The 21346-nt window shown below is 48.6% G+C and overlaps 3 protein-coding genes across 9 annotated transcripts in view; 2 read left to right on the plus strand and 1 right to left on the minus strand.

The window, feature by feature from the left end:
- Nucleotides 1-21346, plus strand: part of PPP2R5D (protein phosphatase 2 regulatory subunit B'delta) — a 1176261-nt gene that overhangs the window by 56345 nt on the left and 1098570 nt on the right. For 2 of the 3 annotated variants that reach the window (XM_019548998.1, XM_019548995.1), the window contains 3 exons: nucleotides 4444-4516; nucleotides 5097-5213; nucleotides 5856-9198. The exons of the other annotated variant lie outside the window; for it this stretch is intronic. In XM_019548998.1, coding sequence (XP_019404543.1) covers nucleotides 4444-4516; nucleotides 5097-5213; nucleotides 5856-5993 — 328 coding nt within the window. In that variant the 3' untranslated portion in view covers nucleotides 5994-9198. Of the gene's footprint in view, nucleotides 1-4443; nucleotides 4517-5096; nucleotides 5214-5855; nucleotides 9199-21346 lie in introns of those variants that run through there. 3 annotated transcript variants of the gene reach the window in all.
- MEA1 (male-enhanced antigen 1) lies at nucleotides 9082-12874 on the minus strand. Its single transcript, XM_019549018.1, has 3 exons — nucleotides 12490-12874; nucleotides 10059-10167; nucleotides 9082-9857 (listed from the first exon to the last, which is right to left on the minus strand). The coding sequence occupies exons 1-3, from the start codon at nucleotides 12778-12780 to the stop codon at nucleotides 9694-9696; spliced, it is 564 nt and encodes a 187-aa protein (XP_019404563.1). The 5' UTR covers nucleotides 12781-12874; the 3' UTR covers nucleotides 9082-9693.
- KLHDC3 (kelch domain containing 3) overlaps nucleotides 14626-21346 on the plus strand; it is a 51771-nt gene continuing 45050 nt past the window's right edge. For 2 of the 5 annotated variants that reach the window (XM_019549008.1, XM_019549012.1), the window contains exon 1: nucleotides 14790-14894. The gene's annotated coding sequence lies outside the window, so the exon portion shown is untranslated. Of the gene's footprint in view, nucleotides 14690-14788; nucleotides 14895-21346 lie in introns of those variants that run through there. The other 3 variants (XM_019549009.1, XM_019549011.1, XM_019549010.1) reach the window with 3 other exon arrangements.

Consider the following 21346-nt stretch of genomic DNA (forward strand, 5'->3'; position numbering starts at 1 on the left):
CCTTCATGTGAAAGCCTAAGGGCTGCTACTAGGAGCTGAGCCTGTTACTTCCTTCTGTATAGCACTGAAAATAGATCATAGAAAATGAAGGTTGGAAAGGTCCCCCTGCTCAAAGCCGGGCCATCCCCAACTATATCATCCCACCCAAGGCTTTGTCTGCTCAGGTCTTAAAAACCACTAAGGATGGAGATTCAGCAACCTCACTGGATAACCTGTTGCAGGCTTTACTACCCTCCTAGTGAGAGTTTTTTTTCCTAATATCTAACCTAAACTTCCCTTGCCAAGTTCAGGTTATCTGCCTGGATTGAAGCCCATAGAGGTTGCTGTTGGGGTGTGTCAATGTTCCTGCTGGGCCAAAAAAACCCCCAGAGGTTCCTGCCTAAAAGGTCTTGCTCCTTGTCAGACTGATCACCACATTTAGAATCAAAAAGGAATTTTACCCAACAGTCAGATTGGTGCAGACTATGGGAGTTTTGGGCTTTTTTGCAGTGAATAGGGTCTAGTTCTCTTGAGCGTATCTAATATCTGCTTCCTGCCCCTGCAGTGGCAGGATGTTGACGGTGCCCTTGTCCCCCTGCTTTAACTGGAAAGTTACAGTATTTTTGATGTAGAAATGAATTATTCACAAATGCATGGTTTAGCTGGGGTTAATTCTGCCTGAGCAGGGGGTTGGACTGTCTGTGGCCTTTTGAGGTCCCTTCGAGCTCTACTTTTCTATGATCTACAGCAGACGTACTGCCAGCAGGGAAAGGGAAGGGTTAACTCCTAACAAAGTTCTTGTTCTCCAGATGCATTACCTCCATGCAGTCCCCCTACCCTTCCCCCTCTCTCCAAAATCCCTGTGTAGCTGAACATTGGAGTAGAGGAAACTGGAAGGGCGGGCATCTCTCTCCAGTCTAAAGGGAGAGGGAAGCTTGTGGCTCTTATGGGTACTGCCATGTCAGACGTCTGTGCTCCCTGGCTGCCCAGCACATTCCCACAATGTCTCTGGAGTGGCAGTTGTTGAAAGAAGATGAGAACACGTCAGTGACACCTTGTTACATCCAAAATAATAAAAAATACCCTACCTCAGGGCATAAAGTCAGTCTAACTGAGGTTAGGAAGAAACTTCCCCTGTGGAGCAGTGTTGCATGTTTGTAGAAATAACATGTATGCCACTCAGCATAGCCTTATGGAAAACCAGTGTGGGCAAGCAAAGCTGAATTTGTGCATTGAGACTACAGGTTTAGGTGTTAAGGGTCACCACTAAGATACAATATTATCAGACTTTTGTAATATGTTCAACAGGCATGCACAGCATGGTGGTTAAAAATAAGTGTTTTTTGAAATAAAGAGAATAGACCTTGCACTGGTTAAGAGCTGGTGAGCTGATAGTTAAATAACCATTAGTGGGCAATGCTCATCAGACAGCAGTGATGGTAAAGGGAGGGGCTTTGCAGCCATCAGTACTAGGACTAGTGCTATCATAGGCAGAGGAAGAAAAAATTCCTTGGGGGGCTGAGTCCCTGTCCTCAGGGAGGGAGTGGGACACAGGCAGGGCCTGGGGTGAATGGGGCCCTGGCTGAGCCAGGTGTTGGGACAATTGGAGCCCCGGGTGGCTCATCCGGGAGCGGGGGGGAAGCTTCTGCCACTGTGGACACCCTGGCAGAGGCCCAGAGGGCTGTGCCCCCTGATCTGTGCGTGGGGCAGAGGTGGATGGCACTGCGCTTTGCACCCCACTGCCTCAAGAGCGGCATGATGCCATGTGCATCCCACCACCGGGCAGGCAAGGGGTGTGGTGCAGCCCAGTGGCAGTAGCCATGTGGTGTCACGCTGCTCCTAGGGCAGCTGCAGGTGAATGCAAAGCCCAGTGTTCAGTGGCAGCAGCCTCCACCCTGCACACAGATCCAAGGGCACATGCCCCCCAGGCCTCTGCTGGGGCACTTGCAGTGGTAGGAACACCCCCACACCCCTGAATAATCTGCCTGGGCTCTGATTGTCCCACCACCCAGCCCAGCTGGGGCCCCACTCATCCCTGCTTCTGTCCCTGTCTGTGCCCTGCAGGCTCCCTCACTGTGGGGGCCTAGATCTGCCCCACAGCACCTTCGCCTTCACAGAATAAGCTGGTACTTGCCTGCTGTGCTGGGCAGCCAGTGATCCACACACAGGCTGCAATCCTGGCTGTGTGTTCACCCCACCTCAGCCCCTGCTGCAGCCGCCCAGAGCCTGTGGCCGGGCTGCCTTGCAGCTCTACCAACTGTCCCGTGTTTGGTGGGGCTGAGCACGCTTAGCCCCGGCCTTCTGCCACCTATGACTGCTATCAGCATTTCTTGGCAATAGATATAAAACCACTGCTGAAAAACTGCACATGAACAGAGTGGCAGAGTGATAAATGAGGAGGATGAAGCAATCATATGGACTGATCAGGATTACTTAGTAAACTGGCCCATTCAAATGTGAGGTTGTAGCTAGAGAATGTCTTGTGGAAAGCAGGGGCACTTAAAAAAAGTGTAAGGGCCTTGTGCATTAACAACTGAACTTGAGATCTCAATGCAAGGCTGTGGCAAAACAGGGCAGTATACTCTGGCAGTACAGACAGGGAGGTAGAAGGTTGGAGCATGGAAGTAGTATTACTTCTGTGTGCAGCATTACACATCTACACATGCATATTAATGCGGGGGTGGGTAATTATTTTGGCCAGAGGGTGAGTTTTGGCAAGCCATTGAGGGCCACATGATAGGCAGGCAGGGGCAGATAAATATTAATTTTCTAAATTTTTTAGGGGCCCTGCAGGCTGAATAGAATGGCCTGGCGGGCTGCATCTGGCCCCTGAGCTGCATTTTGCCCACCCCTATATTAATGTGACACAAACTCTGATGCTTACCACACCAGAGTTTATTGCTCCTGGCTGCTGCCTTTCCATGTGCACTTGGAACCACAGCATGTTGGGCCAAGTTGGAGCAGCCCCAGATGGCAGGGACCCCAGGGGTCAACCTGCTAGCTTGGGATTGCTCTGACCTGGCTTAAAATGCTGCAGGGGGCTGGCTGGGATATGAGGATGCTCTGGTACAGGGCTAACCAGCAAGTTTCCCCCATGCTGAAGCACCCTCATGCGTCAGCTAGCTGGATCAGTCTCTATATATGTGTTGATGCACACAAAAAAAACCTGCAGCGGGATAGTACTTGTATTTACAAGTACTATCCTGCGATAGAGTTTTATTAGTTTCCTGCAGCCTAATAGGGCTGCATGTGTAGACATTGAAATGTTTACTGTGGAGCTAATTGGGCGGCTCCACAGTAAGTGTCTTGTGTAGGTGCATCTGGTGAAATCAACATCAGAGTCCATGCACACAGGTCTGATGCTCCCATTTTTTAAAAACGTCAAAATAGCAAGTATGGAAAGGAGCCCCCAGAATTATTCTGGAGCTGAAAAACATGCCTTCCAGTGGGAAACTCAATCTGCTTTGGCTGATCAAGCCAAAGAACTTAGGAATGTAGGACCGGAAGGGAGCTCCCAGATCATTGAGTTCAGTTCCTGCTGTCACAGGCACTGCATGGTGTAAGTCCTTGCATAGCTCATTGAGCTCCTTCGTGCAACTAATTAGGTTTTTTGCCCCCTTCCCCCTTTCCTCTCCCCTGTACTCTTATTGGGAAGCTAATTCAGAACCTCACTGCTCTTGTATTTAAAAAAAGGTACCTAATTCTCAGCCTAAATTTATTCATAGACTGTTTACACACACAAAAAAGATGGAGAGGTGATTTGATTGCAGTATGTAACAATTTCCATAGGATAATAAAATAAAATATTAACAGGTAATAAAAATGTTCTCAGTTTATCAGAGGAAGGCAACAGGAGCCCGTGGCTGGAACCTAGAGTCAGATCATTTCAAATGAGAAATATAGTCCAGAATTTTAGCAGTAAAGGCACAAACTACTGAGGATCATATCAATTCCTCCATCTGTTGAAGATTTCCACAACTTCATGACTTGAAGATATGGTTGTAGTCCAACAGAAATCAGTGATCACAATATGGAGATAACCAGGTGAAGTAGAATATTCTGGGTTATGTAGCATTCAGACTAGATGAGCTGATGAGCCTTAAACTTTACAAATGTTTTTTTATATTCCCCCCCACCCCATGCACTTCTCAGACCTTGCTCTGGTGTAACAGCTGGTCTTGGGCAGCATGAAAGAGCAGGCCTGGGCCAAAGGGGATCTTGTGCTTGGTTGGTACAGCAGGACAGACCAGTGCTGGGACTGTAGGGAATCAGGACAAATAAGTTCAAACTGGTATTAGCACAGGGTTGGCAGGCTTTTCTGCTCCGATTTAAACTCAACCACCATTCAATCTACTTGCTGCCAGCTGTGCCCCTGGGTAGTGGTCTAGCCAACCCATACAGTTAAGGACTGTCTGACATCTGTTTGTCACTCCTCCCAGTTTAACTTCTTCACTTCCTTTGCAGAGGGAGGTTCAGGATGAAAGAGCGAGTAGAGATGTGGCAGAAGATTGAGGAGCTGGCCAGGCTGAATCCCCAGGTAATGGTGAAAAATCATATGGAATGGACAACAAGTATGTTGGAGCTCAGTACCTGCTTCCTTGGCTTCTTTCTGGAGGAAATGCTGGCCAGGCACAGAGCAGTACATGGTCACCTGCATTCCTGTCCCCTTCTGTTGTCATGGACCCCAATTTCCTGAGGATACTGAAGTTATCCCCACTACTTGGCAGACTCCAAGATGTTGCATTCACCCTCTGATATAAGAGTGGTCATCTGGAAAGCCAGGTGTCTTTGTGGTCACTGAGCATAGTGTTCTGCCCCTGCTTAGACAGAAAACATAGCACTTACCCCACTGCTCTGCCAGCATCCTGGGAGCAGAGGGCAGGCGTGTTCCAGACTGAGGAATATACACAGCCCTGCTGGCTTGCCTGTGTGGGCTATGTACCATGACCTAGTGGTGCATTTTCTAGGCATATCTTGTATAGAGGGAGGCTGTGCAGGTCTAGTGGTGGTATATGATATTCAGTGGGGCCCTATTCAGATTTAGGGGTAGAAAATGGGTTCTGGTTCCTGGGCACAGTAAGGCTGTATACTGACCCTGACTGCTTGTGTTCCTGCAGTACCCCATGTTTTATGCACCTCCACCTTTGCCTCCTGTTTACTGCATGGAGACAGAGACCCCAACTGCAGAGGATATACAGCTACTGAAGAAAACAATGGAGACAGAAGCCGTGCAGGTGACTGAGTTCAATTTCTTGGTATGTTTTCTCAAAAGAGGTCACTCCACAGTAGATGGGTGTGTTTAGAACATAGAAACTGCCAAACTGGGTCAGACACAGGTCTGCGTAATCCAGTATCCAGCATGGCTACTTCACATGAAACTGTGAGACCCCCACCACCCAGCCTAATCCTAAGTCTTAGAGACTGGCCTAAACCCTGAAATTCCAGAAATTAATGTTAGCTGTTAGAGTTCTGGATAGCTTTGCTACCCAAGACAGGAGTCTTGCCGAGACTTTCCAAGGCTTTTTACTAAGACCATGTGTGAGACTAGGGAGAGTATACCATGTCTACAGCTAGACATGGGGCTGGTGGGGAACAAGGGCAGAATCTCACTCTGGCAAGCAGGGTCTCCATGAGCGTAGGGAGCTCTGAGTAGGATCAGTATTACTGATCATGTGTCTCTCCCTTTGGAAGGGGACTGACCAGGTAAGGCCTGGGGCACCTGGGTTGGAGCTGCTTTTCAGGGCTGGGAAAAGGAGAGGACCTTGGGTCATGTGACCCTTTCCCTCTTCACCCATGTTCCTGCAGGATGAAGGGGCCAGCCAGCCCCCTTCTAACCCCCCTGAACTGGTCACTGACACTCTTCGGTTTGTCTGTAGATGCTGAAAGACATAAAGAAGGAGAAAGTTTTGCTGCATCGGAAATCTGAGCTTCCTCAGGATGTCTATACTATAAAAGCCCTGGAGGCCCACAAGAGAGCAGAAGAATTCCTCACCTCAAGCCAGGAAGCGCTCTGACGGGCTAGGGAACTGCCCTGGGAGGCCTGGCCCCCTTTGCTCCCCCCAGGGGTTACACAAAAATGCACTTGGTTCTAATGTATAACTAGGGAATGAACATGGTGAGCTGTGCCTGTCCTCCACCCCATTCTCATGCCTTCAGGGTAGATTTGGTTTTACGTTGTACCTTGTATCTCATCACTTTGTCACATCCTCCTGCTTTTTCCTCTAAGGCTGTTTTTTGTGTGCACGTGCAAAGGGAGTTCACCCCGTCCATGTCTATATCATTCCAGGCAGGAATAATATAATTTCCTGCTGCTTACTGAACCAAACCACAGCCTGGGACCAAAGCCTCTTGAATTCTATGTCTGGACTGAATTTTCCAGCCATAAAATACAATGTGGTTCTTCCCTGCCCATGTATTACCCTCCATGCACAGCCCTGTACCACATGTACAGCAGAGAGCCCCAGAACTGAAAGACAGCAGATGCTCAAGTGGTTTGGATCTTGTTCTTCATTTGGACAGGATAATTCAAGAAGTGGGTTCTCAAAGGCTGCCTCCAGTCACATTCTAGATGTCCCATTTTAGAAGTGGATTTTCACCTCTGCCTTTGGGCAATGATTCCTCAAGTTCAATTGTCTCATGTAGCAGAAGCCTTGCTTGGTCCTCCTTAATGGAGTCCCTCCATTCTGTTCTCCTTTCTGTGATGTGAGGCTAATTCTTTCCTGGATGAAGTACTTTGTAATGTCCAGATGAAAGCATTATGTAGGCACAAATGCTACTAAATGTAAGGATAGGTTCCTCCTATCCCTAAAGCAATCAGTCTCACCCTCTTTCCTTTAGAAAGTTCCCTATAAGATGCGTGTCATCCAGGCTATTCTAAGGAGCAATTCCGTCCATTCCTTCAGACTTTTTGTTTTTCTCCTCAGTTTCTGAAAGCTTGTCAGTACCACTGAGGAAATGAGGGGCCCCAAACTTAATGTGCTATTCCCAGGCAGTCACCAAAGGGTGAATATTACTCCTCTGCTGAATCAACTCAGAAGTGGAACTGATCTCCTTTTGTTGCCATATTGCATCTGCATCCTATCTGTATGCAGGCCAAGGTGTCCAGGAAGCTTGTGCCGATTGTTGTAACTCACTGCAAGTCAAGTGACAGGCATGTGTTATGGGCCCAGGGTAAGCTTGTGAGTATTCAGTTGTCTCTGTGCTTTGGGGTCATAGACCTAATTATTAGGAATCAGTTGCTTCTGCAGGTGCTATAAAGAGGGTTCATCTTGCCCTATCTGTACAAGCTTAGTTAGCTATCTCAGCTGAACTCTATTGTGGCATCCATGGCAGTCTGGGACCCTTGCTAGTTCTTATGTAGCACATCAGGGACCAGCTTTTATAAGTAGGACTGTATCTGCCAGTAGCCCAGGGCCTTCATCCTGGCTAGTGGTTAGTATGCTATAGTGTTTGGGCAGTTCTCTTGAGCGTTGTGCTCCAGATGTCCCCCTTGCCTGGAAAAGATGTTTTTTATGGGCAGGGTAAATTCACTGTTCTCCATTACTTATTTTTAATAAAATGCTGGCCTTCTTTCTTATAACATAGCTCCTGAGTGAGTCAGCAGCAGCACTGTTGCTACTGGTCTAAGAGTTGCCTTCCAGAATCATGGAAAAAAAAAAAAAAATCACAGAAGGAAAAATCCTTGTGGATCATGTCCTCTGCTGGCATATTCTACTCTCCAGCTTTACTTCCTTAGTGACAGGTGCTCCCATGAGAGCTTTCTCCCTAAACGCATACCTTTTGCTACTCACATTCAACCCATCTTTTCCCTTCATTAATCCCCCCACCAGGACTCTTACTCCTATCCTGCACAACTCATGTTAAAGTTCTTCTTCCTTGTTTAAACCCTTCACACATACACTATTAACTCTCTGACTATAGTCAGCTCTTTCCTCCCAAGTCAGTCATTCCTTCCACACCAGCTCATTCTTTTCCTTTGAAATCCCTTTGTCGTTGCCAGACTTGCCTTTGTTGGCCAGAGGATGGAAAATGACACCCTAATTAAGGAAGTTCTCTAATTTTCTAAAGATTCTCAGTACAAATAGAACAGCACCACCCATCTGCTTTATCCTGTGGGCTAAATCATCTAGTGACCCACGAATTACATGCTGGAGAAGTTTCTACCTTCAGCATGAATAAGAGTTCACAACCAGTTGTAAAATATGTGCCCTGTGCCTGGCATGGTGTTCGGCATATGGCTGCTTATAACGGTGTGGCTTTCACTTTGCTACAAAGAAAGTGGTGGGGAAGGGGTGCAGAGGACTTGCTAAATCCCAACAATCCTCTCCTCCTCCTTCCCTCTTGCAACTTACAAAAGGAACCTACAACCATGGAGGAACTAATATGCCTGGTGGGCCTTGGTGTGGTATCACTATATCTGTCAACTCATCTCTGCTGTGCTATGGAAGGTGCCACTAGCTGCCCTGACTGAGAAGCAGGCAGTGCAAGTTGGAGGCCTGGGCCCACAGCAGGGAAGCACTTTGACAATGGAAGAGATGGAGTTGGCAGTTGCTGCATTCCAGGCTAGATTTGGTCTCTGGCTGGACTCTAGTTCCTGCTAGATTCACTGGGGGAAAGACAGGGAAAAATAAGTTACCCCACCCTATTTGTAAAGAGTAGAGCACCACTACCTTTTCCATTTGAGTTTTGTACTGCAGCTGTCTGGCTTATTTCCACTTCTCTAAATCTTGTTTTGGGTCAGGGAGTCTTTTATGCTTAGCACTATCACATGACATTTAGTTTGCCTATTAATTTCACTGTCCGGGAAAGCTGAGTGGTGGGGGTGGTGTGAGAAAGGTTTAAATGCATTTGACACCTCTATAGAACTGTTGTGACACATGCAGCTCTTGGGCATTGTCTGCCACACCATAGCTTGTTTTTGTACATTTGTTCCCTGCCATTAGCACTGACTTCTCCCCATGCCCTCCCCACCTCTCAGCCACATGGACAGAGTTGGAGCTGCCTCTTCCACTTATCACATAGCTCTCTCCTCGGGAGGGCAAAGCAAAACTAAACAATGCATTTACCCCCTGGACACAAGTATTAAGCTGCTTACAGTTCATATGTACATATGGTGTACTTTATTTTCAGTAGAGCATTACATAGTATGAAAGTGTTGAATTTTGTACAGATGTCCCTATATGTACAGAACTAAATAAAAATGGATCTCTTGAAAAGACAGCACACTAGACTCCAGGGCATGTGACATGGCACTGTACAGATGTCTGTCCTCTGCGGACAGGGTCAGCACATACATGGCTGGGAAAAACAAAAACAACTACTTTTCCCCCCTCCACAAAGAAGGATCATAGAGGATCTAGTATGAGTCCAGCATTCCTCACTGGCTGACCTGGCTAGAGCCTGTGGACTGAGGAAAGCAGAGCCAGAGCACTACTACAGAGCCGATGCAAGGACACCACAAGAACCAACAAAGTCACCCAGAGGCTGAAGAGGGGAAGAAGGAAAGCAATGGGTTTAGTGTTAAACAGTCCAAAGAGAAATTAGCACTCTTGTGCTTGTGGGTAACTAACCCATGTTGTTGACCAGTTTAGAGAATAAGAAGAGGCTGTCATCTGCCTCCCACACTTAACTGGATGTGGAAGTGGGGAGATAGGTAGCGCTATTTACTCAGCACTGTGGGCTTTCCAGCCAGGCTCCTGGCACTGGCTCTGCACTTCACTTCCATTCAGGCGCAGAGATGCTACGATTCTGTCTGGCTTGCAGGGTGCGCTGTACCATGTCCTTCCACTGCTCATCTGAGATTTCACTGGCCCACGCTGGGATTCCCAAGCTAGGGAGTTTCACACTGGCCATTGTTCTTTTCACCAATTCCACATGTTCTAAAACCAAACAAAGTCACAGCATGAAACTAGCCATCCCAGTAGTGAGTAGCATGCAACCTCAAAGCCTTCATACAGAAGGCTGGGAGCTCAGCTCTATTTTGATATACCACCCACAAGGAGGGAGCTGATTTTCTCCAGCCCCCTCAAAAGCTTGGTTCCAGTGTGGAATGAAGGGGAAAAAAAATGAGGTTCTATTACCTGGATCCATAGGTATGGAGCTCTGATTGCCCCGAGCTCCAGCTCCTGCCACTGCCTCCTCCTCATCCTCGCTATCCACTGGAGGATCTGGCAGGTGCAGCCTCATCATCTGCAGCACACAAAATCTTTGTAAGTTTCAAAGACCAGGATAGAAACAAAGATTCCCTGCTGCATTCTCCCCTAGCATCTCCTCCTGCCCTCACCCCTTTGGCATTCTCACTATGGCACATCTCAGGCACCAAGCTCCTCAGTGCACACTCTCCTGAAACACCTCCCTGCCTCAGTACTCTTCCCAATACTTCCAATCCCAGAATTCAACAACACAAAACCACCACTTCGTGGCTCCAAACTCACAGATTGTAGATTTTTCTTTTCTTAAAGAAAAGTCATGATTTGCAGCTCTTTCAGCTTGGTTCTTTCTCCACCTCCCCTTGCATGTTGCTGTCACCACTATTAGCTCTCAGGATGATAGTGCAATTAACTACTGTTGCAGCACCTGCCACTAGAGAGCCCAATGCAAGCATGTCTGTTTATGCCAGAAGTGGTACAAACATACAAGAAGAGACAGGCCCTGCTCTAAAGAGCATATAGTCTAATGGAGAGCATCACATCGCATTTGTGACATGGAATCCAGAACTATGTCATCTTATTTAGAGGCCAAGTCTAAATATTTATCACATAGGAAAATTTTAACGCTTCCCCAGCTCAGCAGGGGTTAAAGCTGGTGAAAAAGTGTAAGCAGACATCATATTTGAATAATTTCAAGTGCCTTTCAAGTACTCCAAAAATCTCTTGGAATGAGGAACTACTTAAGACAGCATTACTTCTTGTATACTGCATACTTTGTCATCCTTATGGTGATGTAGCAGGGGACGGGGGGAATCACAGTGCTCCACCCTCCATACTGCAAATCACCACAGTCCCCTTGCTGGAGAAGGTGTTGCTTGCATGTAGCCAAGGAGCTATTTTGAAGCACTCCAGCAGGGATGAGATGCCTGTTCAACAGCTGAAATGCTAAGTTTCTGAAACATTTTCAAGCCTTTAATATTTAAAAAGTGTAGCATCTGTCTCACCCAAAGGGCCTACAAGTCATTAGCTGCATCTTAAAGCATTCAACCCCTGCAAGCAAGTGTTATACCTTTATGGATGAGAATTCTCTCCTAGGAGTACTGGTTTAGTCCAGTGGTGTCGAACTCATCTGACTCCCTACCCTGGTACACTGGCCCAATTTGGCACTCAGAGCCACATCACCATCTGACCTGAAGAGCTCCCTATGGGTCTAGAAGTTTGGCAGCAGGACAGGCAATGGCAGCAATGCATTGATGCTTCCACCACTACCCTACCACCAATGGTCTAGACCCATGGGGAGCCCTGCAGGCTGGATGACACAGCTCTAGGCCAGAGCTTGGTCAGCCCTGGCTTAGCAAGCTTCAAAAGGATCAGAAGTTGACAAGTATCTGCCCGCTCTGCTCATCATGTCAGTCACCTGCACCTCAAGTCTACTCTTGCTTTTGTAAAGAAAGCTACAGTTAATACTGCACTGTTGCATTTTTGGCTAACACAAGATTCAAGTTATTTGCATCATGGAGTCATTCCAACAGTCAGTCCAGGGTCCTAATGCTATTTTCCTTTGCCCCCTCCTCTCTTCATCACAAAACATTAGTAGGGCTTGAACCCAGAGTCTTCCCAGTCCAGTCCAACCAGCAATGCATGCTCACTTGTTTACAGAGCAGTCTTTCCAGAGGAACCAATCCAGGAACTATCTGCAGTCTACTGGCTACACTTTCTGAAACACTGCCTCTGGGCCCCTTCTCCCCTTTGGATCATCTCCAGGAGCTGGTGCCTGGCTGCATATATTCTGAAGTAGGAGTCTCCACCTCTTGAGAGGAGGAAGAGGCTCTCAGCACAGAATTGGTAGCACAACCCTACAGTTTAGATAGTGTCTGGCTGCTAAAAGCAACAGAACACACATTTTCTTAGCACAGGCTACAGAACAGTCTGGTTTCCATCACTCTCTCTGAACAGCTGCAGGGGGCAAAGCAAGCAACAGAGCTAAGTTGTGAAGACATTGCATTTGCTCCTGGCTGCACCAGAAACAAGTGCTGCAGAAACTCATGTTATCTGTGAAAAGAATGACACAAGTCTGCAAATACAATGTGCTGAGGCCTGGGCTACACAGGTCGAGTTATGTGATTCAGGAAGTGTTCCCAAGGAGCAGTGGGAGGGCTCAGACCCTGCTGCAGCCTTCGGGGACACCTTCCCAAAGCATGCAAGCCTCACGTGGAGGCGCTGGTTTCTCCGATTTTTGCTTCCTCCCAACGCCTTTCGCATGTCATCGTTGTCGCCTGTGGCAGCTGAAGTCCCATCCCACCAGATAAGTGTCCCTCCCTTGGATGCACCTGTACCCCCGCCCCCGACAGCTCCGCGCTACCTGCAGCCGCTCCTGGATGCCGGGGGTTGGCTCCGTGCTGCCCGTCGCCTCCTCAGCCGCGGGCGGGCTCTGCTCCCAGGGCCCCTGCTCCGGATCCTGGTTCAGAGGCTGGTACAAGTAGCCACCGCTCTCCTCCTCCTCCTCCTCCTCCTCCTCCGGCTCCTCGCCGCTCCAGTCCCCGACGGGGTCTGGGACGCCCTCGGGGGCCTCCTGCGGCCCCGCGTCCTCGTGCTGGTTCGGGCAGACGCGCTCCGGCCCCATTCCCTGAGCAAGCCCCAGTGCCACGTCCATGCGCCAGCGCGCGGGCCGGGGGGAAGGGGGGAGGCACCGCGTTACAACCCGCAGCCCCCGCCCGCGAGGAGAGGAAGGGAACGCCCACCTGCCGCGAGTCCTTCCCGGAACTGGAAAAGACTTCCTGTTCCGTACCGGAAGCGGAAGGACATCATTATCCCATGTGGGTAGTGTCACAGAGGGGGGCTTTGGGTCTTGTAGTCGCGCGCCCGAGGCGGCGGGCGGGCTCGGTGTCAGAGCTCACGTCCGCGTTCCGCGCCGCGGCTGCCTGCAGGGGTGAGTGGCCGTCTGCGGAACAGGAAGACGGTCTTCCTTACGGTGCGAAAAACAGGTGTATTTTTGTATCATCATAACACTGGGGCGAGGCCCATCTGAGCTACCAGCCGCCCTCAATGGCCAGGAGGGGACCACTAAAAGCGTGGTAGTGGATGTCTTGGGACAGCAGGAGGTGACCAAAGGAATAGGAGTGTAGGGTGTAGATTCATAACCAGGGTGTCACGAGAGGATACAAAGCAGAGCTCTTGGCTGTGAGAGAGTGGATGCTGGGCTAGGCCAGCCTGTGGTACAGGAGAGTAACTAAGGCTGGGATTAGAAGTCACAATTAAACTTTAGTGAGGGCACTTCTAAAGTGCAGGGTGACCAGGGCACCAACCCCAGGCCCCAGTTTGGGATGGGGAGGGGACTGGAAAAATAGCAGCTGGTGCTGCAGCCACACAGTTGCACCACAGGCAGCTGGGAGTCACTACTGCTCCCAAGCATCCTTGCTGCTCTAGATGCCCTGTTTACGCACCTGTTGCAGTCTGCATCCCTATGGCACCGCTTGTGCCAGATAGCCCTCAGAGGCCAGTGACTAGGTTATGCCCATGCGGCAGAAGGCTTGGAGCGCTGGTGTAGTTGTTGCTGGTCCAGGAAACATACAAGAGGTAAGGGTTTTGGTGGTATGTTTTATGGAACCAGCCCTATAACCAGACAACCTTTTTGGCTTCAAAGAAGGGCATTTCATGGCCAAAACTTTTCCAGTGTCTCTCAATATACAGTTGGTTCAATACAAGATAAGGCAAAAAGCCCCTTGCCTTAAGCCTGTGTGATTTGCTTGTCCATGTGTGTGGGTGCACATGGATGCCCGTATTCGTTCAACCTTGCCTTGCTCGCTTTACCAGCATGCAGTTACTTGCACAGTAATCCTGACTGATTACAAGACTATAGGAAGTGCTGCTTCAACATCCAGAGACCGCCCTCGACCTGAGTTCCTTTAGTCCCTTCTTCCAAGGGCTTCTCTTGGCCTTTTTGAAGGGGTCCTTTGATGCTTCTCAGTCGGTCTGGGGCTTTCTTGCCCTTTGGTTTCTGTCTCTCCTCCCCTCTTCCCAGGACAAAGCCAAGAGGGAGAAGTCTGAGTTCTCGAGTAGCCCTGCTTTGCTGGCAACAATGCAGCCTTGCTTGGGCCTCCAAAGAGTCTTGGGGCCCCGAGTGCCACAGGGCAATTGTCCCTGGCTGGGATGAGCCCCACGATGTTGTGCGGAGGGGCTAATGGCCTCCCTCTGCCTGCTGCCGCACTGCTTTGTTGCCTCTCTCCTGAATTTGCCCCCCTCCCCGCCTCCAAACGTCACCAGGCGAGAGACTTCCCGCCTGCTTGGGGAGGAGCTCTTTCGCGGCCTCCCGGGGCCGGGTGAGTTTTCTACTCTCTCGCTCTGCAGGGAGCTGGCAGGGATGGGCACGGCCCGGAGCGAGGGGCTGCGTCCAGCGGTGCGACCCCCGCCGCGGGGCTGCTGCGGGCTGGGGCAGGCAGGGCTGCCCCGCGGCGGGGTGGCGCGCACGGCCCGGACTACAAGTCCCAGACTGCCGCTGGCGCGGGTTCGCCGGAGCGGCGCGGGGCCCAGGCAGGCGGCCGCCCCGTGCCCGCGCCGGGTCGGTAGGTGCCGCGGGACCGGGGCCGGGGCAGGAAGAGGGGCCGAGGCCGGGGCCTGCCGCCCCCAGACGCGCTCTGGTGCCCCGTCAGGGGCCGCCGCTCCCTCCCTCCTTCTCCCCAGAGGCCTGAGGCAGCCGGAGCAGCGGGCGAGCACGTGCGGGGGCCTGACCGCAGGCTAGAGGACAGGTGGCTTTTGCTGCAGCTGTCGGTGAGCTGCCCAGAAATCAGGGACTGACCCAGGCCTTTAGCTTCTGAGATCGGGCAGGATCGGGAACTTTCGGTCTGGCCTGGCTGTAGCCTCGCTGAACCCCCGCCGTTCCCTCTCCTCACTCAAGAAGTAGGGCAGGAGTTGAGCCTCAGAAAAGTATTCTAGAATGTGAGATGTGTCCGGCTGCTGTGCAGTGTCCAAAAGAAGAGGTGGAAGCCCTGGGGTTTAAAATTAGACTGGACTCAGTGCTTAGATGTGCCCTGTTGGGAATAGTCCCACCCTGGTTCCCAGTTTAGATGGGGGAAACCCCACTGGCATCAGGTTCCAGCCTTCTCCAAAACAGTGTCCTGTACCTGTGCAGAAGGCACATTATGAGATCACTCAGGTTTCCCTGCCGCTTAGCATGGACTTCTGGAGCATGCAGGGATTGGGCATTTGTTTGTTTTGGGGGTGGGGCGGGCAGTTAAGTTCTGATGAAGATTGAAATGTGAAGTGTTTTCCCCTTGCATATACCCAGAAGTTTTTGGTGGGGTTCTGAGATTGACCTTTCTGTTAGATATACTGTCTTCTGGGCTAAATTGGGAAAGAAGCACTTCCACCAAGTAGACCTAGCTTGGCGTTCTGCTGATCCTCTCTTGCTTGCTATTATGTATGGATACCAGGATGGGGCATGAGTTCTAATTAAGGATTTAGTGAGGTCCTTGGAGGTGAATGGGATACAGTGAGGTTGAACAGGTGTTTGGAAGTGAGAGCTTGCCAGTCACCCTGGAAAGACATGTGCTTGGTCTGGGAGAGGCAGTTTTCCTTTCCTGAGTGGTTCATAGGCCTAGTAGTGCTTAGGAAATTCCTGGCTGCCTTCATGACTTCTGTTTATAGTAGGTTTCTGTTATTGCCATGAGCATCTCATGCCTGTCATAGCTGCCCTCAGACTCCCTGGGATCTCTTCTTACATAGCAAATGACATGCTTCAGGGAAGGGTGTCAAGATTTTTTTTTTTACTGGCAGTTTGAAAACTTTTTCTGACACTGATGTATGTTTTATGTCACGTAAATGTAACTCTTCTGTTGCCAGGCCCCTGTTTGAAGGGTTGGATCCAAATTTGGGGGTTTAGCACCAACCATAGTTTTAAAAAAAAAAAAAGTTTGGTTATCAGTAAAAAGTTTGCAGTAAAAAGAACTTACTGGGTTGGCAACCTTGCTTGCTGCAGCAAGGGTTTTACACTGTGCTACATACTACAAGAGTCCCCTAGTCGCCCCCATACCCTGGTGCTCCCAACCACACCCATACCATGCTGCTTCAGCCCCCAGCCTTACCCCTGCCAGCCTTGCTCCTCCCATCCCAGTGCAGACCCTCAAGAAGCCTACTTGTGACCCAGCAGTATTACAGACAGCTATGGCAGCAACAGCAGCAGCTGCATATGACTGGAGAGGGAGAATCTACCAAGTCCTGAGAGAAGGCACCCTGCAGGATGAAGTGCTCCTGTTCAGACACCAGATGGTACTGCTGTTTTGTTTGTTCATCAGTTTATCTCCAGCTCCTTTCCAACCAGTGGGCTTCAGTCAAGCTTGGTTGCTTAGTGTTTTTTATGGACAGCTCAGTTGTTTACAGATTTTAAAAACAGGTGTTTTTAGCCTGACTTTTTTACTGGCTGTCCGTAAATTTACAGATAGCTGGCAATGTTGCTCCATCGGTTGTCCTGAGAATCTGGAGGAGGGGACTCCTGAGCTTTGCGTAGTGATCCGCATGCTACAGAGTCTGGCAAAAGGAAGGGGCAACGTATGGCTATTTGTAATGGGAAAGTGTGGGATATACTGGAATTGAGATGTAGCTTTATTTGTGCAGCAGATATTAGTAACTATTCAGGAGAATAAGGGTATTATATCATTAGCCTTCCTGCAGGCAATTCTAGTAGCAGCAACTTGGTATTTATGAAGTGCTTTCTAGCCAGTTGACGTTCAGGCACCATTCCATGAGAGGTCTGGGCTATGCTACTTTGCAGAAGGCAAAATGGAGTCAGTGGAAGTTCTGGCCCAGAGACACAGTTGTCAGAACTGCGGTATGAATTTGGGCACTTTAGGTACCCTTTGCATTCCCTTTTTGAGGCTTGCTGACCCACATCTTGGGTGGGCACACAAGTGTTTCTTTCACTTGGGTATCCCAGAAGAATGTTCAAAGGAATTCACAAGAAATGGTTAAGAAAGAAGCAGGATGGAAAGTTAATTTAGTAGACATGGAATCTAAGCAGCGTAGCAGCAGGAAGTAAGAATTGATCAGCCATATTTTCCAGTGTGTAAAATACATCACCCCGCCCCCCCCCCAATAAAGAGATAAAATTGAGATCAGGGAGAGCTTGTTAACATAAATTTCACTTGAATTTTGATCAATACTTTAATACAGTAGCTTTATTTTTTTTATATATGGCATGCCTTCAGTATGTAAAACACATCTTTAAGTTAAGGACTTGTTTTTTCAGGGAAATATCCAGCCTTATACCCTGGAAAATCTGGTAAATGGGGGCAGTTTTGATAACTGCATAGAGGAACATGTAGCTTCTCCCTCCTTGGGCTGTGAGTTGTAGATAGTACCTGGTGTTCTGAACAAGCCTCAAGGGTCGTATCTCTGCTAGGAGGTACAGTGGCTTTCATCATCTGCTCTGTGCTGGCATTGAGGAGATGGTAGTATTAGAGTATTTGGCAGTAAAAAGCCATTATATAGGCTTGAGGTGACAGTACTATCCTACTGTCTTGGAAAAAATAGCCAAAGTAATGACTCATATCAGGCATGAGTAAAAAACCTGGGTTGTTCTGTTCTTGGATCTAACATTAAGTTGTGCGTGCTCAAAATAGAACAGTCTATATGGACTGCTTCAAGCTGGCTGGAGCTATTTTTAATGCAAGTAAACCTCGTGGCTGTCCTCTGTAGGGATACAGATCCCTGAGGACTGAGACAGCAGCATGGTAGGGACTTTTGCTCTTCATGCACTTTCACAGAAACCATGAGTGCAGGCTTGCTCTGCTGTTTGAGGAATCTACTTTCTGTATTGCCAGGGTATAACAGAAGCCTGGCTTGTGGGGAATGGAGTGGTTTCCTCCTGGGTTTTCCCATTTAGCCTGAAAATTAAAGGAGAGAATTGAGGATGCACAGTTGGATAGACCAAAACACCTGTTAGGAAGGGTTCTGGGTCTGTTTCTTTATGGCAAAGATGGAAAGCCACCTGGTTGCGTGCTGACTTCCTTGAAGGGAATAAAGGTAGTTTCCCAAAGCTATACTCATACTGTAAATAACTTTATGGTCAGGAAGTGTTCAGGAATTCTTCACAAAAATGCTGCACTCTTAGACTAAGAACCTGTCTTTTGCAGCTCTCAGTTTTTGTATTCTGAAATCAGGTTTGCTGTCCTGATTGGAAGCTAACCTCTAAATGTGACTGGCTCTCAGAATTGAGCTATTCCATTAATCTCAGCAGGATGCTAATGCTGAAAGAGCAATGGAGACCTTAAAACCCAGCAGTCTCCTGTTTTCTTTTTTTGGTAACTGTCATAGTAAAACATTCAATTATGATTGGATACAATGCCTGCTTGTGACACTGAAGGTGAAGGAAGAGAGGCTCTTTAGGCATGTTGTGCATATGCTGTTTGCTGCTCTTGCATTCCATAAGTGGCACTTGCATCTCTTCAGCAATTATAGTACCATGTTTTTTGCATATAGCATGTACCCATATGTATTATTCACCTTGATTTTGAAGAAAAGAGGCTTTTAAAGGTCAGACCAATCACCGTATTTGGGGTCAGGAAGGAATCTTTCCCCATGGTCAGATTGGTATGGGCTGTGGGAGTTTTTGCCTTCCTCTGTAGTGGGGGCCTGGGCCTCTTCCCTGGGACCCCTTGAGTGTATATTGACAACATTTTATAGAAGCAAGACATTAGCTGCTATGGTCCCCCTGCTTGACCTGTGGCAGGTGAGGGTGTTGGGTCTATGTTGTGTCAGGCGTGAGGGTAGTCTAATGTAGAGTTTAGATTATGGTTGCATGGGATAGTTTGAGTAGGGATGATCCTGCTTCAGGCAGAGGTTTGGGCTAGATGACCTCTGAAGGTCCCTTCTAGCCCTATCCCTCTGACTCTGAGAAAAATAAATCTTCAATTGAGATAAGTGAATGGCAACAGCTAGGGAGCTGAGCCTGCTCCCTACATTGCTGCCAGGCCTGTGCATCAGTTGGGCCCATAGTTTGACTGGATGTGCTGGATCTAAGGCTGTGCAGTAAATCCAACCCTGCGTTCTGGCTCTAAAACCATGTGCTGGATTGGACCCAGTGTATCAAGACTGGGACCGCATGTCAAATCTGGAGCTCTGTCTTGGCTCCAGAGCCATTTGCTGGGACGGACCCTATGTGCTGCTCGTGGGGCTGTGCACCAGACTTGGCACTGCACACTAGCTCTGGAGCCACACGCTGGGTGCAACCTTATGCGCTGCCTCAGGAGCTGCACACCAAGTCCAAGATTATGCACCAAGTCCAGGCTGGATCCAGCATGTGGCTCCAGAGCCAGTGCCACAGTCCCAGGCTCACCTCACAATCTCAGACTCACCATGAGGTCCTAGGTGCAGAATGCAGCCCCTGGAGGCAGCTCATGGGGTAGGAACCAGCATGTGGCTCTAGAGCAGGGTTGCCAATCCAAGAAAATTTTTCTTACTGACATTCTGCAAGCTTTATATGGACAGCAAGACTTTTTTTTTATATGTTTTTACTGATCTATAGGTATGTTTTATGTAATGTAAATGTAACTCTTGCCAGACCCCAGTTAGAATAACTGTATTCAAATTTAGGTGTTGAACACTAACCATAGTAAAATAGTATGGTTAGTCTGCCTTCCCTTCCCACCAGGAGCCCCTTACTCACCCTGACATATTGATCTCCCTGGCTGCACCCTCCACCATACTGCCCCATCCCCAGTCTACCTCCCAGCCATATTTCTGCCAGCCTCACTTCACTTATCCCAGAATGGACCCCCAAAGAAGCCTATCTCTGATCTAGAGATATTATAAGTAGCTTCAAATACAGAAGCAGTACATGGCTGAAAGAGTGCTCGCTGCAGGGTGCTTTGCTGCCATTAAGATACCAGGTAGTACTGCTGTGCTGTCTGTCAAGAGCTTGAGTCACATTGCTGTTGATTAGTGTTTTTACTGGTGGTTAATGTTTTTTTTAATAGATTTTACTGACAACCATTTTTGGCCTGATTTTTTTTTAAACTGACAGTTAGTAAATTTAGTGACAGTTGGCATCTCTGCCCTGGAACCAGCACATACCTGCAGACCTGACATACAGTCCCAGACTCAGTGCACTGGGTCTGACTTGGCATGTGGCTCTGGAGCCAGTGTAAACTGTCAGACCTGGCATGCCAGGTCCAGAGCCATGCGCTGGGTTGGATCTGGCATGCTGAGGCCAGTTGCGTGCCAAACTGGTGCGTGATTGGGAAGGGGAGCAACCCATGGGTCTGAAAAGTGCGTGGCGGTGGCGTTAATTGCCATGGCTTCCAGAGCTGCTGCAATTAATGCTGCTACTGCTACGTCTCCCCAACATCCCCTCCCCCACAAATTCCTAGAGCAGTGGAAATCCATTTTCCTCATGTTAATATGCACTGCAATTTTCTACAGCTCATTTGGGGGAGAAAGGTGCAAGTTATGTGAGCGAAAATATGGTAGGTAAAACCCCTGTTTCATGATTGTCATCTGTGGACTAAGAAGGATTTTGTGCATTGCTGCTAAAAGTTTAATAATTTCCTATTAACGCTTCTGAATGAATCTCCTTGTGTCTTGCAAGGATCTGGAAAAAGGGCTAAGGAGAGCTTAAGCTCACACTGAAATGGTTAAATGGCCAAACTTCTTGAGTCTCCAGGATTGGCTAGTACTAGGCACTTCAGGACAAGGGACAAGGAACTCTGCAATGGTAGTTATAGAATAAGCTGGTTAACTCCTGGCACTTATGAAGTTTAGTTTAAACCCTGATACTCCAAAGTTTCGTACTTTACCCTTGCTGTTTTCACTCCAGATAGATTTACTATCCAGATATCAAAATGGGAAAATAGTTGTAATTTGTGTGGTGGTCTTTTTGCACAACTGAGCGTGGCTTTCTGTCTGAATGCACCAGTAATTCAAAGGAGGATGTAAAAAGGGTTGTTACAAACTGGGCAGAAAATGTAGAATGGATACCGATAAGAAGGCAAGGACCTTAGTTCAAAAGAGTAGTGTTGTAAGTGCCCCAATAACGAGAACAACCCATATGAAAACAAATTATTTTTTTTAACTTGGTAGCTTTCGTCATTGCCTGTGGAATCATTGTGAAAGCTTTTCCATTCTAAACTGGGTTTAGTGATTCATAGTTTCATAGTTTCTAGGGTCAGAAGGGACCTGAGCAGATCATCTAGTCCGACCCCCTGCCATGGCAGGAAAGAGTACTGGGG

The sequence above is a fragment of the Crocodylus porosus genome, unplaced genomic scaffold (genome assembly GCF_001723895.1).
Source record: "Crocodylus porosus isolate Cpor-Errol unplaced genomic scaffold, CroPor_comp1, whole genome shotgun sequence".
In the NCBI taxonomy this organism is placed as follows: domain Eukaryota; kingdom Metazoa; phylum Chordata; order Crocodylia; family Crocodylidae; genus Crocodylus; species Crocodylus porosus.